The 17959-nt window shown below is 38.4% G+C and overlaps 2 protein-coding genes and 1 long non-coding RNA gene across 6 annotated transcripts in view; 2 read left to right on the plus strand and 1 right to left on the minus strand.

The window, feature by feature from the left end:
- Positions 1-424: 424 nt before the first annotated feature.
- EMP2 (epithelial membrane protein 2) lies at positions 425-8820 on the plus strand. Its single transcript, XM_032787269.2, has 4 exons — positions 425-553; positions 4111-4201; positions 6414-6560; positions 8203-8820. Exons 1-4 carry the CDS (start codon positions 476-478, stop codon positions 8385-8387), a joined length of 501 nt encoding a protein of 166 aa, XP_032643160.1. The 5' UTR covers positions 425-475; the 3' UTR covers positions 8388-8820.
- Positions 8821-9307: 487 nt separating this feature from the next.
- Positions 9308-10840, plus strand: LOC142047311 (uncharacterized). Its single transcript, XR_012656507.1, has 2 exons — positions 9308-9669; positions 9763-10840. It is a non-coding gene; the product is annotated as an uncharacterized LOC142047311 (long non-coding RNA).
- A 5302-nt stretch (positions 10841-16142) lies between these two features.
- The window catches only part of ATF7IP2 (activating transcription factor 7 interacting protein 2), an 83830-nt gene continuing 82013 nt past the window's right edge, over positions 16143-17959 (minus strand). For all 4 annotated transcript variants that reach the window (XM_032787273.2, XM_032787270.2, XM_075069284.1 and 1 more), the window contains one exon: positions 16143-17405. In XM_032787273.2, the coding sequence (XP_032643164.1) occupies positions 16989-17405 (417 nt within the window). In that variant the 3' untranslated portion in view covers positions 16143-16988. The remainder of the gene's footprint in view (positions 17406-17959) is intronic.

The following is a 17959-nucleotide window of genomic DNA, read 5'->3' on the forward strand; positions in this document are numbered from 1 at the left end:
AACTGCTTGTTTGTCACCCAACAAGGGTAGGACAATGCATCTCTCTGTAATTGACATATTACAAAAAGCAACACTCCCATTCATACTTCTATTTTTTTTAAAAAGTTGTACCTCATTGCAACAGGAAAGGACATAAGGAACTCTCTAACTAATCCTGTATATCCAGTAAAATTGTTGCATTATGCTATTCTATACCAAAATTGACCAAAGCTACCAATGAGCCTTCTATCTTTATAAAAGGGAATGCTTTGACTTCCTGGCTCAAAATATACAGAACAGTAACATTTTTGGCAGATACACTATTTCCTTACTCTGAAAGTAATTAATACTCACACCTTGCTCTTCCACGAGTGATTGAGATCATATCCATGTTTTTTAAGATGTCAGCTATTCAGTTTATCACTACATAATCTAATTATATATATTCTTTGTTTTTAAACAGCTCCATCTCACACTAAACCTTCACGGAGCAACCATGTTGATTCTTCTGGCTTTCATTATTGTGTTTCACATAACTTCAGCAGCGCTGTTGTTCATCTCAACCATTGACAATGTAAGTTTCATTCCACCTACAAATTCTAATTCAGAGCCATACGTTTCTCCATGTTATACTGACTCGAGCTTCAGGTTATGCATTTTTTAGCTGTGTATTCACAGAAAAAGCAGCTTCCCCAGTTTGTAATCTGGGCACAATCATCATTGAAATATAAATGCACCTTTTTATATAAAATGTGAAGAAAAACATTTCCTGGTCCTAGAGTCTAGCTGAACATTAGAAGTACAGTCAGATCAAAAATTAAACCAGCAATTGCTCCTCAGGCCAACTCAAAATGTAACCAACTAGCATATTTAACCTAAACAATGCCTCTCTCTGCTGAAGTAATGCCCTTTTTTATCAGATCCCTCACTTCCCAACTCAATCTCTTCTCTTGGTTTTGTGTTATTTCATACACTTAAGACTTGTTTTTGAGTTCTCTGAAGCATTTGACAGTGTTAGGATTTAGTACACTTGATCTAATTAATGGGGAACTTTTCAGCTTCTTGTACTTGCCCGTAAGGCCTGAAACATCCTGCTGCCACTGTGCCTGGAAGAGGCCATCCAAATCAATGCCATGGCACTATGTTTCACAGAGCAGGATTCTGTGAAATGTGACCCAAGGGCCTGCAATTACATGGATCTACTGGCCAAGAACCCCATGTAGCAATCTACAAACACTATTGCTCGGAGGCTGAAATTGTGGCTTTGGGTATTGCTGAGTTTGGGGAGAGGTGAAGATTCTACTGCACTCCTGCCAATGTCACATACACAAAACCAATTAATTTATTATTTGTGTAGTGGGAGACTTTCAGCCTAATAAGCCTTCAGAAAGAGGCTTATTAATACATTTATGCAAGGTGCCTAAAACAGTACCGTGGAAGACACACTAGAAATTGAAATACATTATAGCTTCTGTGCTTGCTTGGAGTCAATTGAGCCACAAAGTTTAGAAATACTTTGCTGTTGCTTGGAAAGGTTAATTTTCCCATTACTGACCTTTTGCTCTTACATTAAGCAATTTTGCTCTAGCAACATCTGTACACGTCTAGCTCTTCACCTGGATCTTTTCCCTTGCTGAACAGCCTTTGTCCCACTGTTGCTACTGCAGTTACTTATCAGAGTACACTCTTGCTAAGGCAAATGTACACACAGGCTTTTAGGATACTGAAAACACAGCTTGTATCACCATCTGTTTTTTAACTAGCTCAGCAAAGCCTTCTCACACACATTAGCAGAAACTTCATTTGCAAAATGTTGACTGTTTCTTTGATGGAGTTGCCTGCAATAGCAGGGGACTGGACTCTGACACAGGAGGTCCCTTCCAGTCCTACATCCCTATCTTAAGAACTCAAGTTCCATCAGTTGTGTCCTTTATAAATACTTTAGGGAAATACTGACTGAAAGATGAGTTAGGCAATATGTTAACTTCAGTGCAAATATTATACACTAGTGTCCAAGCAAATGAAACCCAAGTAACCCTAGCTATACAGAAGCATGCATTCTTGATCATCTAGTTGCATTGTTTATAATAAAATAAAAAAAGAAACCTATAGGTTTGTAAGCACTTTCTCAATATTTTTCTCATTGCCTGAATTGGTTTTGCACAGTGCTGAATATGATAATGACAAATAAAACTGTATAAGAAACAGGTGTTAAAAATGCTATATTGAACTGAAACACTTGTTTGTGCCATCCTTAAACTGCCAGTTTAGTTCATCTTCAACAAAGGGCAAGAGTACAGATTAGTCTTCCTTGAATTAATATCCAGTATTTCAGGATACTATCCAGTCTGAACTCTCCTTGTAAAGTAACTAATTCCAGAACTGCTTTCCAAACAATTTATAGCATTAAGTGACTAACAATCTCATAATTATTTCAGTAACAGACACTACTGTAGGTAATATTTAAATGGCACATTTTTCCAAGCCCAGCAGAAAAAGGCCTGGGTAGCTATTTTAACTGGTCTGGATTTCCTCAGGAAATACGCTTGGCTGGACAGCTTGCAGTATTTGTAGTGTTGCCACGTAAGAGGCATTCAGTCACTACAGTGTTGTTTTGTGCCAAAAGATGGTACACCAACAATAGCAATATCACAAGTGGATCTTAATGAGTCACTAGTTGTTTCCAGTCTGATGCCTTATCTGTACTCTTGGTACAATGTCCAACTGTATGACAATACCAACTTTGCATGATGTTTGACACTAAATCAGTCAGGAAATTCACGCACAAGGTTCCAGCTTCCCAGGGCTGTAGTTTTCCTTGTTTGCTTGCTTACATGACAAGAGCATCTTATATCTCACATAACATAGGGCCCCACCTGAATGTACAAGGGAAGGCTTCACTTCTCCTCATTAAAAGAACAGACACTGTCATTTCTGGTGGCTGATCTCCTACTTCTGGCTAGGATTAGCAGATGGAGCCATCGGCTTCTGTTTTATAGTTCTGGTGGCTCCAGTTTTGTACTGTGTGCACTCACCTACCTTAACCTCAATACACCCACCACGCTTTGCTGTTGCCTTGCAGAGATCTACCATGTGAGCATCCTGTGGCATAGACGGGTAGAAAGATTCATGCCCCCCTTTCCCCACATGGAGCTCTGTTACTTTGCTCCATTGAGATGGTTAACATAGATTGATAGTATTCCAATAGTGCCTACTACCCCAGTGTCAGTCACTGGATATATTTACAGTAAGAGTTTCCACTGCTGTTCACCTGTTGTTTGAGTTTTAAGCCATAGGGAGAAATACAAAATGTTGCAAACATACATGAGAGGTTATAGAAAAAGAAGCAATTTAAACATGTATGTATATTCCAACTCCCTGATCTTCAGGGGGACACATTTGAAATTTAGAAAATGTGAACTCTGGGAGCAGAAGCTAGGAATCCGATCTCTCTTTTTCTTGAGGGCAAGGGGACTTTGAGTAGCAGAAAACTGGTACTTCTCCAGACGGTAATGTGCAAGTGCCTCACTTAAATGTAGGTACATGGCGTGAGTGGAGTTTTAAATTGGAACAACTTGTGATTTTTTTTTTTTAATCAGTCCTAAAATCACCTGAAACATTTGCCTGAGCAGCAGAAAGTCCCTCCAACATCTGGAGAAAGTAACTGGATATTTAAGTTTCTTGCCCATTTCCTTCCCATTCCTCACAGAAAACTAAATTGTACTTCGCTATTGGAATTTAAGATTTACTTTAATTTGAAAATGTGTAACCAGTTAATGCAGGAAATGTATATTTATTTATTGCAGAAGCTGTTTTTATTCATTTGTATCCTAGTGAGTAGCAATTGATTTTTGAGATCAGTGGTGCTACATAAATGTATCTTTTAGACTGTATCTCTAGGCTGAAACCAGGTATATGCCACTTCCAAGTAATTGAAATGGCTGAAGATGCTGCTGAGAATGCTGCTATTGTACACAGATGCCCACTTGTGCACTTGTTCACAGCTGTACAGTACTGTTTTTGGACACAGTTAACATATTTAAGCCTAACGCTTTTTAAAAGACAATTTTAAGAGGTTGTTTAACTTTCCTGGCCTGAATTTTTAAACATTTCCTTTATATTGTTTTACAGGCCTGGTGGGTAGGAAAAGACTTTTCTACAGATGTCTGGAAAGTCTGTATCAATATCAGCAACTGTACAGCCATTGATGAAAACAGTTCAGGTGAGTTTCAGTACTTACTACTAAGATGTCAAACTAGAAGCTGCTTTTAAGGCGTATCATGTAAAGACACTATATAAAATGTTGCTATACCTATTTCTCTGCCTCAGTGTCTCCATCTATAAAATGTGGATGCTATTGCTTCCTCTCCATCCTACAAAGAAACTGAGAATTAATGTTCATAAAGTGCACTAGAGTGTGTTTGAAAGATCTGAGATAAAACACACACTATTTTCTGGCATCAAGAGTCTAAAACTAAACTGGGCTAAAAATTGTGGTCACATGTGACTGCGATGAAGGGCATTAAATGCTAAAAATTCCAGTTTTCAAATTCTAATTTAGAAGAACCTGCTAACAGTATTAATGGTAGTTACCAGAAATACTTTTGAGGAATCTAATTTAAAGATTAACAAACCAGAACACAATCCAAAATCTTAACTAAGGGAACACAATGTACAATATGGACTCGATTATCTCATTTTAACATGAGTGACTTCACTGGGAATAAGAGATGTACACCTCTACCCCGGTATAACATGAATTTGAATATAACATGGTAAAGCAGTGCTCCAGGGTGGGGCTGCACACTCCAGTAGATCAAAGCAAGTTCGATATAATACAGTTTCACCTATAATGCGGTAAGATTTTTTGGCTCCCAAGGACAGCGTTCTGTTGGGGTAGAGGTATATTTCAGTTATGAAACAACAGTAGTAACAATATTATCCCACCCATTCATTCTTGGTCTATATCCAAGAGGTGAACAATTTAACCAGTATAATCATGGATGGCTAGACAATACAATGATTTTCTATACACAAATCCATTTAGTGAGGCGTTATGAAGATTATTGAGGTAATTTATGGCCTCCGTCAGGGTATGGTTATAGTAAGCACCTCAAGTATTTAAACACAACAAAACAAAACCAAAAGTCCCCGCGCTCTTTCCATTTCAGTTTATAGAGCAATAGCTGGATTGATTTACAGGATTGTGAGACTAAACTGAGGAAAAGATTAACTGAAGTGGAGTTTTGCACTGAGTTTTGAAAGCTGGTAGGTCCATGGTTACTTACCTCTTCTAGGTCTGCTGCAATGCCCTGCTCTGCATTCATGAGCCATCTCCCAGTGGCTGACAGTTTCACTGTGCTGGTGCAACACAGCTGGTACAGGAGGACATTATTTTGGAGCAGGACAGAGTGTCTTCAATAACTAAAATCAGTTCTTTTGGAGGCTTTGCGTATCAAGACAAAGGGTGTCTATGCTTCAGTTGGAGGTGTGGCTGCAGCATGTATAGATGTATGTGAGCTGGGGTTAATCTAACTAACTAGGTCAGGTATCAATAGCAGGGAGCTAGTTGCCTGAGTCCATACCCAGGCTCTCTGGCAGGCTTGTACTTGGGCGGCTAGTCTGTGCTGCAGCACATGCTGCCAGGGATTCGCTGCTGTTGGTATCTGAGCTAGTTACATTAAATCTCGCTCAAGAATGTCTACATCTGCTGCAGTCATACCTCCAATTGCAGCACAGACATACTCCTTCACTTTAAACTACACCCTGTATTATAGGACCACAGTGTAGAAAGCAGAATAGTGATCCATTCACACTGGCCTGTTACAGTAGCCTGTCTGCTTAGGATTGCACTGTCCACTCTTCCTTATTGAAGAAAAGGCAACCAGCAAAGCACAGGAATCCTGAAATACCTGACCTCAGATGCTGTCTAAATGACAGCACTGCTGGAGTCCATGTTCCTGAATACTGTAGCTCACCCTTGCATTGCTGTATCCTCTGACTCTACCTCTGTATAACCAATCAGAAGCGTCTGAGGGAAAGCAAGGGATGGAATTGGGAAGGTGTAGTGTGACAGACTGGGGAAGCTCCATTTGTGCATTGTGGTTGCAGGGCTGTAGGATGCTGTTTAAAAAGCTGCCTTTAATGGGAGAGCAATAATAGATTCCAAGACCAGAAGGGATCATTGGGATCAGAACATCCCCCCATGTAATTTCTACAGCACATATTTTAGAAAAGTCGGTAAGAGGAAGGGTGAGTGGAAATAGGAAGGTGGCACAGAGGCTTAAATAAGAAGGGGAAAGCTGTAAGGAGGGTAGCCTCCAAATCCCATTAAGAACAGACTACGGTTGGGACCAGGTAAGGGTTGGTGCTAGTAGTGAAAGCGGCTGGGGAGAAAGCTGCCTTTACAATAAAACCTGCTTTTATTTTCACAGAATATCAGTCTGTGCAGGCTGTTCAGGCCACCATGATCCTGTCTACTATTCTGTGTTGTGTTGCATTTCTGGTTTTCATTCTTCAACTCTTCCGCCTAAAGCAAGGAGAAAGATTTGTGTTAACTTCTACTATCCAGCTGCTGTCATGTGAGTAGTTCTTTGACATGTCTCACTTCAATAGTCCTTACATTAAAAGTGGGAAATAAGGTTCGAGATGGAGCCATGGTATAACACAAAGCAGAAGCAGAAAAATGTTGTACATAATTGGTAAGTTTGTACAAATAGAACAAGTGCAGGATTAATTCTAAAAGCTGACCAGTCAGTTTAGCTTCAAGCACAGGCTAAAACTTAGTATCTCTAACCAAACAGTTCGTTTAAAAAGCAGACTACTTTTATCCTTGCTCTGAGATATGTTAGAATTTTCACAGAAAACCCAAGTAAACTTCAATGTACTAACTTAGTGTGATAGACCCAGGCCAGTTGGGAACAGCAGAGTAGTTGAAGGGAGATCTACCACTGGAGAAGCAGTTTTCTGTTCCCTGAGTGACCAGAGCAGGGGCTGCTCCAGGCTAATGAGAACAACTGACTCCGATTAACCTGTTAAGAGTCAGGTGAGGCTGTTAAGCACCTGACTCTAAGGCCCCTCTGATGATATAAAAGGGCTCACTCCAGTCAGACCAAAGGGAGTCAGAGGAGAGGAAGTGAATGTGAGGAACTGGGAGCAAGAAGCTGAGAGTGAGTCAGCATACTGCTGGAGGACTGAAGTGTTATCAGACATCAGGAGGAAGGTCTGGTGGTGAGGACAAAGACGGTGTTGGGAGAAGGCCTTGGGGAAGTAGCCCAGGGAGCTGTAGCTGTCATGCAGCTGTACCAGGAAGCACTGTAGACAGCTACAGGGCCCTGGGCTGGAACCTGGAGTAGAGGGTGGGCCTGGGTTCCCCCCCAAACCTCCCAACTCCTGATCAAACACAGGAGGAATTGACCTGGACTGTGGCTTCTACCAGAGGGGAAGGTGTCTGGGGTGTTTCCTGACCCACAGGGTGAATTTGTGAAGTGAGCAAATCCGCCAATAAGCACAGGACCCACCAAGGTAGAGGAGGAACTTTGTCACATTAGGAACATACTTGAATAACTTTCCAAACTTTGCAGACAAATATTCATTTTTACTTTTATGAAGTACAGATTTAGAACTGCCCATATGCCTGGAAACATCCTATTTCCCTTCAGACCAACATGGTACTTGACAGTTAGACTAAGTTTCTTTTTTGGGGTGGTGGGGGACTCTTAATTTTGAGAAGCTGAAAAGCTGAACTTCCTTTTGGATTGATCTGATTTTATTTAATTTCCAGCAAATAGAAAGGTTGGGAGAGGGGGAGGAAACTTAGTTTTTTTTGTTTAACATTTTAGTTTTAACACTACATTTTAAATAAATTTCAAATGTTCTCATTCTTTTTTTTTTTTTACTGTTTAAAAAAAAATCTGTCAAAACATTCACATTTCAGTATACATAATCTCCATTTTCTGCCAAAAAGGTTTTGATTGAAAAACTTCATCCAACTCTGAGAGCACTTTAATAACATGACTATTTAAACCTGGCTTAAGAAAAGGATTTGGAAGCCCTGAATTACTCCTAAATACAGTCATGAGGATGAAGAGTGACTTGCGAAGAGCAGTATGTGGGTAGGGGCTGAATAGAGTGGTTGAAGGACTATACACTGTGTGCCTGTATAAGTGCTTTAAATCTTTTAAAGCATAATAAATACATTTTAATGCTTTCTTTCTTTTCCAGGTCTCTGTGTTATGATTGCAGCTTCCATTTACACAAATAAGCATGAAGATCTGCACAAGAGTTACGGATACCCATTTGATATTCTTAGTGGCCAGTATGGATATTCCTTCATCTTAGCCTGGATTGCATTTGCTTTTACTCTGATCAGTGGAATCATGTACCTAGTATTAAGGAAACGTAAATAAATGTCAGCAGCTAGTTATTTCTGTCATTGCAGTACAGAAACAGAACTCCAATAACCATTTTGTATATAATCATTTGTGGTTTTGTAGTAAAGGTATTGTTTTTCTAAAAATGTACTGTGTTCTTAGTATGAAAGAGTATGGAAAAAATAATGCAAGTTTCCTGGAACACTCTTCTAGCTGGGGTCAAGATTCTGAACAAGCCAAGACCAAATTAAATTTCCTTTGTATGTTTCACAACTTCAAATGGCTGTCCCTAACCTAGGCATTAACAAGAGTTTGATCCTGCCCTCTAAATGGTTCACACCCTCCATCTGGAAAAGTTACAGTACATGCTTATTACATTGTTAGCATTGTGCTGTTAGAAATCAAGATCTGTTTGGGGATAAGTGTAGGGAAAGAATAAGACACACAGTACATCACTTAAAAAAAGATTATAGGAGACACTGAGTATATCTTCTAACTATCATAGTAGGGAACCTGCATTCTTGCTGTTTATAACTCTGCAATACATGCTCTACAAGCTTTTATTAAAACCCCTTGCTCTGAAAAAGTAAACCACTCCTTTTTTTTGAATTCTGGAGTACGGATTTTATTTTCATAGTGTGTCCAGAGCATCCTCAAGCAGTACAAGTTGCTCATCAATTCATTACACACTTTGGGTCTGGAAATGGTTCTGTTTGTACATGCTGAAGCTAACTTACAAACAAAACAAACCTTAAATGCTCTTAACTCTCCATTGTGCATAGTCTTAATCTACCTTTAAAATTTGCTTGCCTCTATTTCAGGCTTTTTTTAAACTGTTTAAGCCAATATGTGCCCCCCTGATAGCGGAGGGTCAGCTTCTCCCATGGCTTCGGTGAACCTCCCGCAGGCATTCCTGCAGCAGCTCCACCGGAGCCACAGGATCAGCTCGGGGGACAGCGAAATGGCCGTGCGCCTAGGGTGCGAGAAACCCTGGTGCCGGTCCTTCATTTAACCCTGTTTACTTAAACTTCCTCAAAATGACTTAGGGATTTTTTTTTATATGGAAATAACAGATATAAACCTGTACTAGGCTATTAGACTTAAGTGTTCTCTACTGTAAATTATGGATTTGGTTAATGGTGATTTAAAAGTTGGTTAATCCACCTTCGTAAAGGTGGTGGTTTTTACTTGTCTATTGTAGCTTCAGTGTTTAAAGTAGCATTTTATAGTTTGGCATACTTACGCATGGCCTTTTTAGACCTACCGCAGTTGGACAAACCCTAGGCTTAGAAAAGGAAACCTAGTAGGTTTTGAATAGGCCTGTAACTATTACATTTGAGTCAAATCAGCTAATGCCAAGTAGCACATCTCTGCTGAAGTCCGAACTACACCCTATAAATCAGTTAAATAGATGACCTACACAGCTTCAGTGAGAACACTTGTTTGATTACTCACAAGGTAGGAATGGATGCAACCCATTATCTCAAACACAGGAATTGGTCTTGCTCTGTTTCCCAAAGTGGTGGTGTTTATGTATTACTTGCAGGAGGCAGGAAAAAACTACTGGCTTAGAGAACAGGTAGAGTAAGAGAGAAACTAGATTTAAAGCAGTCCTAGTACTATGCCTTTTTGTCCTTGTAACATGACAGTGCTAGTCTCTTATCTGTGTTATTTCCCTTCTAAATGTGTCTGAACTTGTGAAGTTACCAACTAAGACTCCTTTAATCTGTAAAATGTTTGTCCCCAAATCTTCATTCTGTTAAAGGAATAATTGGGTACAAAAAGATTAGAATTTGTTCTGTATATAAACAGATGTACTATAAGGAAAGGGTTAAAGAAGATTTCACCCCAAGAATCTGATATCCTGGCTTATGCTTCATGTAATGAACAGTAAAATGATCTGATGAAATTATAAAGCAAATACTTGGACCAAAACTACGTAACTGACTTATGGCTAAACCGTCCAATACTTTTATACAAATTCATACATTACAGTATAAAAACTAACAGTGCCATTAACTGGCTACTTGACAGATGATACTTCAGTTATTTACAGTAAATCATTTTGCCTGGGTCATTTTATAGTTTGAATATTAAATATGTAAGATACAGCATGCATATATTTACATACATGTATACACAATCATGCTCTCATAATGAAAGCCCTAACACCCTAAAGCAAATAGCATATGTTGGAAGAGTACATACAGCCATCTATAGATGCTGCCATATTTTAGTTAGACCAACTGTGAATCTTTTGTACACAAAGAAAATGCTAAGAAAAGTTTGATCTTTGTCTTGTGACAGGAAAAACATAGTTTTAGGATAGTCTTACCACCTACTCGGCCTTGAAAATATTCCATTTTCTCTGTTTTATATACTCTGAAATTGTACATGAAAATAAAGCAGAAACAACTACTGTACTATAACAGCAAGTTTGATACATTTGATAGCCCTTACATTGCCTTAAAGTTCTGGATCCATTTAAACATTGTGTGTGCGTATTTCTGTGCAAATAAGTAAAAATTAATAGCTCTTTACTTTCCCTGTGAGATCCTCATTAAGACACTATAAATAAAAAGTTGGTAGTTCACTTCGGGAGAAGTAGCAAGAAGTATTTAGTCAGATAAATAGTAGATAGCTTTTCCTTAGTTGCCTCTAGGTGACTGGAAGTAGCTAAGCAGCAGGAACTTCAGGGTCTCACTGTGTGGCTATGAAGAGGGACCCTTGATTCAAGTGGAGCCTGCTCCTTCAGCAAAATAAAATCGTATTGCTAGCATATAAATTTAATAAGGTTTTGGCTGAGTGTTTAAACTAGAAAGTAAGGGAAATGACAGAAGCTGAAGAGCACCCAAAATTTAAAAAGAAATTAGATCAAGGATGAAGGTAATACAAAGATCTGTATCCAGTGAAAGGAAGGACCCAAAACACAAACCAGGCCAGGAAAAGATCACAAGAAGTGTGTGGGCTATCAGTGAAGTATAAGGAGACAAATGAACAAGGCATCTGTAAAAAAGTGAAAGTGAGGTTTATGTACAAATGCAAGACACTTAAAAGCAATATTAAAATGCCTGGCAACGGCAGAGGCCTTTCATATAATAAGTATTACTGGAACATGACATATCAGTTAGGCTAGGATTTGACTATGAACTACCCAGAAAAGATAAGACTATGTCAAAGAGGTGACTAAACAGCACATTATTTAAAAGATTCAGTCAAATCCACTGAGAAGCACTGAATGGAGAACACCACGTGGCTGACTATGGATGGATATAAAGCTTCCGCAGTCAGAATGTAAATATATTAAGAGGGTTACACTAATCGTTTCTGACTCAAAAAGATGAGCACACAATACTCAGAGGTCAAACTGCCAGCCAAGTCTAGGACAGTGACACTTCTGAGGGAACTTTGGATACCCATGTGCAAACTGATCCAATGGCACAACAGGACAAAGTTTTGTTTGAAGAAACAACCATTTAAATTGTTTCTCTAAACAACTAGTTCTAAAATACACAAGAGAAGAGACTTTCTTCAACTCAGTCTTCTACACAACAGAATAGCTACTGTTAGAATCACTTTCGAGAATTATGTAACAGTGACCACAATATACCATAGTTAAGTTCAACTTCTTAAGGGGAAATAAGATTCCAGAAATTGATACAGTAACTCTAAATGTTAGAAAGGGAGATTTCAATATGGAGACAGCTAGTCAAAGGTACTAAAGTAAAATTACTGGACTATCTTATGCTTTTCTTAAGTCAAATCCATAACACATCTAAGAAGGCATGCACACTACTAAGCAAAAAGGAGACAAATATAACTAAAAGGCAAGATTGAAAAAGTTATTCAAGAAAAACAGCTCTTTCAACTTTTGAAAATCAAATCCTAATGAAGTTAATAAACAGGAATACAAGTTACAGCAGGCCATACGGTAACTCAGAGGGAAGTTAGGAGGTATAAAATAGATTCTGAAAAGTAAACAGCTAACAGTATAAAATAAACAAGGAATTATTTAAACATATCAGAAGCCAAGAGCCTGCAGAAGAATCAGTGCATCTGCTGGGTCAGCAGGGGTTAAAATTAAGGAAGATAAGGACCCAGCTGCAAAGTTAAAGGTTATGGGTTGTTTTGTTTTGTGCGGATCTTCACCACAGATGATGTTAGGGAATTACTTACCCAGAACTCCTCTTCGTTGGTTAATAAGGAGGACCTGGAACAAACTGATCCAGATTATATGTATCCAAGAGTTGTGAGGGAGTTCATCTGTGAAATGACTGAGTTGTTAGCAAAGAGATGTCATTAAAAACAACTTTTATGCCACAGGAGTGGTAAAGTAGTAAGTGTTGTACTGTATTTTGAAAAAGGTCTCTGAGAGAGTTCCCAGGGAACTGCAGAGCAATAAATCTTACATCTCTACCTAATGAACTAGTTAAAACGATGATGAAAGAAATTTCACAAGGAACACAATATTATGGTAAGGTAGGGTCTAACCAGTATGGTTTCTGCAAAGGAAAATCATGCGTCACTAATCTGATAGAATTCTTTTAATGTGTCAATGTAGTATATAAAATAGAAACTACTGATAATGTAGACTTTCAAAAAGTATTTGATAAGATCTCTCACGAGAAACTACTATATAGGTATGAGTGACAAGCAAAGTATTGCAAGACAAAACCTGAAAACTGAACAGATGCAGAACACTCTCAGTGTAGCTAAAGCTCTATCATTTTACCTGATCAGGCTGAAGTCATTCAGGAGCAACTCTAGGCTACTTCTTGTGTTGAAGACAGAATGAGGGATCAAGCAATGCCTACCCAAATACTGTGTTAATGGGTGCTTACTTGTATTAAATCTTGCTATGAGTTAGCAAGATTAGATCCACCCATGCAGTTTAAAATCCACTCCACCTGGGAGTCAAGGAGCTTCTGCAGTTTCCCGGGAAAGGATACCAATCTCTGAAAACTGCAGGGCAGCTTCACTGTGATCTGCCCACACTTCTACACAGTATTATTCCTTAGCCACAGTATTAGGAGCCAATGTCTGGTTTGGCAGAAATTCAAATAAATTGAGCACCCATTGCCACCCTACAAAATCATTGCTTTTCAGTCATTAGAAGTGGAATACATGCAAACAATCACTCAAAAGAAAATGACTTGTGGGCTGTTATGTTGTTGAAGCAAGCTCCCCATCCCAGGGTGGGATGTGCTAAATCCATGAAGACATAGGAACACCAATTTTGGGAGAATTAGCTTTCATGTATATGTTGTCTGAACTTGACAGGTAATTTATTACCAACCAATGTTATAGTGTTCTCATTCTGAGATAAGCATATGGAAGAATATATTACTGAAACCTGTCAAAGTTAAACTCAGGACTCACAGTTTGTCAGACCACTCTGTTTTGTTAGCACGGCGCTCTGCTAATACACCCAGATCATGTGAGCCGCCATGCAAGGCCTAAACAGTCTTATTTATACAGATAAAAGGGCGAGAACGTAACAAGATAACAAAGGAAGCAGAATCTGATAAGTTTACCTGGGCTAGGCATGCATATTTTATTTCCTTACTAACTATTACCGATCTTCTGTTAATGTTTCGCCATTAGCACCATTGTTTATGCCTAATGTTTCTTTTCCTGGCACCTGTATTTCAACATTTCTTATTTCTGCTTAAAGATACATACAAACATTTCTTTAATCCATTCTTATTTTTACAATATAATTCATTCTACTTTCACAAACCATAAGGCCTATCACCGGGGAAGAATATTACTGTTGGTTGGAATTATCTTGATGTTTGAGAATGGCAGACTTGCCTCTGGAAGGAAAGCCTTTCTTGCTTGAGAATCTAAAAATCACCCAGATAAAAGACTTTCTGTATAAGAAGGTAAGATTTCTTTCAATTTATTCTGAGTCCCACTTTCTCAAAAACTAAACATATATGAGGACTTCTGTAACGCCTTTGTGAGCCAGTCATACAAATAGGGGTAAACCTAAATAGTCTGACACCTCCAATGCACTGCCAAATTCATTGCTGGATTTGACCACATTGCTCTGGCGGGTTGTAAAAGTCCTTTTAATGCTGGTAGAATAATCTTGGAATTAGAAGGGGTTCCCAGAATATCAAAGTCAGAATGAGCGATAACATCAGTTTCTGTGGAAGTAATCTTTTCATTTAAGTAGAAGCCCATCTAGATACCATCTCATGAAATTTTATGGCATATTCTGACAGGGAGGATGTTGCAGCAATTCTACTGTCATCTGGTGATGTCTGGTCACCAGGCGTTAGATCAATGTCCTGAAATTCCACATCCCATAGATGGTTATTCAGATAAAATGTCTGAGACAATCAAAGGATAGCATTCTAGAGCACCAGATATGGTGAATGGGGCTTCCCCTGAAGTGTTGGAGGGAATGACTCCTCTATAAAGGCTATTCTCAACCTCTATATAGAATCTCAAAGAAAGCTAGTAGACCTATCCAGACCAAGGAGGAAACTGCAAGACACCAGAAACAGGTTCTCTGTCACAGAACCTGCCATGATATAAGCATAGTCTGTGTCTGTTTGGACTATGTGGAGCATTGGTCTAATGCCTGCTCTGAAACTGTTTTTTGGTCAGGTGACTGGAACTGAGGTGGAAGAATAACTTGCCTGTCCCAATCTGACTAATCAGACCTCAGATCAGAAGCAGCAGATAGTAGTGAAAGGTCTTGGCAAGCTTAAAACTGAAAAGGGGGAAGTAAACTTCCCTTGTGAATCCATAGAGATTTAGGACAGGGAAATTGGAGAAATTTGAATATGCTATACAATCTTTTCTCTCTTTCTACCCCACATTCCCCACGGGAGAAGCTACTGTCTTTCTTTTATCACCTATATCTTTCCCTTTTGGAGATACTTGGACTACACTATCTTCTCGATCAGTTACTATAGGCTGAACAAGCAGTGAACTTGTGCTACTGCTCCTACTGTTAGTTGGCGCTGGAGTGGAGAAGCTATAGGATCCTAAGAAATGTAAAAAAATAAAAACTTTGAACAAAACAATATAATTAATCCTAGCTAGCTAACTATGACTAAAACTAGCTAATGATGCTTTCTTGCTTGAAGAGGTGGTTCTGGAGAGGTTCTAATCTAATCTATCCACTACCCTGGCTAGAATGAACTGAAGTTTCCTGAGTGCCATGCTTTTATATAGGCTCATCCTCAGAATGCTCAAGAACAGTGAGGGAAAAGGCAGGAGAGCACTCCAACAGGCACTGCTAGAAAGTATTCCACCACTCAAGATGCACCAAGGGTGCAACCCAAGAGTGGGAATATGTAGAGGCCAAAGAACAGCAAATTATTGCAACAAAATGATCTTTCAAGTTGCTTTGTTACAATTTTGCCATCTTTTAAAATACCTGTAGGTATATATGAAAACTTTTGTTTAATATAGAAAGAATCAAACTTATTGTTTTTTTTTTTAAACATTGTGAGTAACCTACATAACATGATTTAAACTGTACAAGAAAAAATATTTTGCTTGTAGTTTATTATTAAATTTAAATTACTCCAAATATTGACTATTTCTTTATATACTTGCTGTAATGGACACACTACAAATATCACCAAATTCATTTCAATATGCATATCTACATAAACAGAAAGCCAACTGCCACCACACTGCCTTTGTAATTGATAATTTTGTAAACTAATATTCTAGAACCATCACTAACCTAAGTAATGGGTCACCTACCTCTTAGTGGCATTATCAAATGTCTGTCTGGATAAGTAATAACTACCATTGTACCACACCTAAAGGCAAGTGAAGCCTCTTTAATACTAGAAGAAACAATCAGGTGAAGTACTTAAACAGCACTGGAAAACATTTATTTATAAACACTTTATTCAACTTCCCCAAAAGCTTAATTCTTGTCCCAAATGGGTGACAATGAAACAAACAATCTCCTGGTGTTCCTTTACAATGCAGCATCTCTAAAAAGATCATGGCCCAGCTGATTGCCTAAAGCGATGGTAGTAATAACACAGGAACTATAGTGTTTAAATATCATCCATTGTATAAGAGACTTTCATCCTTACAAGCATTTTTCAGAGGCTCCAGAATAATGGAGATGCCCCTGTAGTACTCTATGAGTACAAAAGTACAAGAACTAAAACCTTCTGAAAGCTTGTGCACCAATTAGTGAAGGAAATGGAACACACAAAACCCACTATTCCACAAAAATACAAAAAGGGTGAGCAAAACACCACAAAACTCATGACATGTTCGATTTCTCCCCTCATGATCGTCATCACAATTCATAGTTATCAAGTAGAAACTTTTATTCCTTTTTTGCCCCACGTACATCCTACATGAAAGGAATGGGAGGGGAAGGCTTGAGAAGGAAAATAACTAAACTAAACACAGAACTGAAATTCGTTTTTATAAACAGAATTATCGGTATCAAGTTATTAGAAACAACTTACAAAATGCATAGAACAATGCTTAGAATATAAATAACAGATAGTTGACATGATAGATAAGAAACGGAACTGAGTGAATACAGTCTGTGGTACGATTAATTCCTTGGCTCTGAGTTGTTTACAAGTAAAAATACAATATTTCTAACTGAAACAACTGTGTAACAGTTACTGAGGTAACCTATGAGTCTTCTAGAGAAATTAAAGTAATTGATTGTATATCACAAAACGGTCCATAACGTCCACATACATCTTTTGATTGTATAGAAAAGTAGTACTTCTTGGAGGCTGTAAATTGTGATAAAGAACAAGCCATTGGTAGGGGCAAAGCCTTTATTTCTCCTATTTTCTTCCAGTGTGGTGCAGTGTTGTTATTGGAGTGTTCATGGTATATGAACAAGTGATAGCTCTCTACAGGAGCGCACTTGGGATCAATCTTCGTAACAGTCCATGAGAGTGCAATACCTTTTGGATTTTGCACCTGAGCCAGTTTTAGTTCAGGCTTCTGAGGTGGCACAGTGTCTCTGAATCCATCCTTGAGTTCTGGGTATGGAGGTATTCTTGGTAGTGGAGGAAGATGTGGAAACTGTTCAAGAACCTAGGGAGCATTAAAAAAAAAAAAAAAAAAAAAGGTGAATAACTTAGCATTACTGTAATATTTCTGTAATATGAACAAGTCAGCCAGTGTGCGCTAACTTTTGATTCAGATTAAGTGTTTCCATTTTAGGAAACAGTTTCAAAAGTTTTAAGGAGCTCACTGTATCAGCTTTACCAGACAAGTTTTTTGTATTGTGGTAAATAATGCTGCATTAGTCTCATTTTAGGTAATCATTAGTTCAGTAGTTCTTAGAATGACTCTATGGATAAGAATACTAAATTCAAAACAAACAATAGTATTTTGTTAAGTTGTTTTGTTTTCTGATATGTCATGCTGCAATGCTTTATTTACTGAATTTATGTTACTTTGGAAGGATTTTTTTAAAAGTGGTAAAGACTCTCTCTAAACTAGAGTATTTTACGGTCTCTAAGAGGTCAACAGACCAGAACAGGCACAGGAAATGATCTATTGCTGCTATACACATGCTTACGGTTTGCTAACTGATTTTATTTTCCATAAATCCAATACTCTCCCACCGCACTTCCCAAAAAGCA

The sequence above is a fragment of the Chelonoidis abingdonii genome, chromosome 9 (genome assembly GCF_003597395.2).
Source record: "Chelonoidis abingdonii isolate Lonesome George chromosome 9, CheloAbing_2.0, whole genome shotgun sequence".
Classification (NCBI taxonomy): Eukaryota; Metazoa; Chordata; order Testudines; family Testudinidae; genus Chelonoidis; species Chelonoidis abingdonii.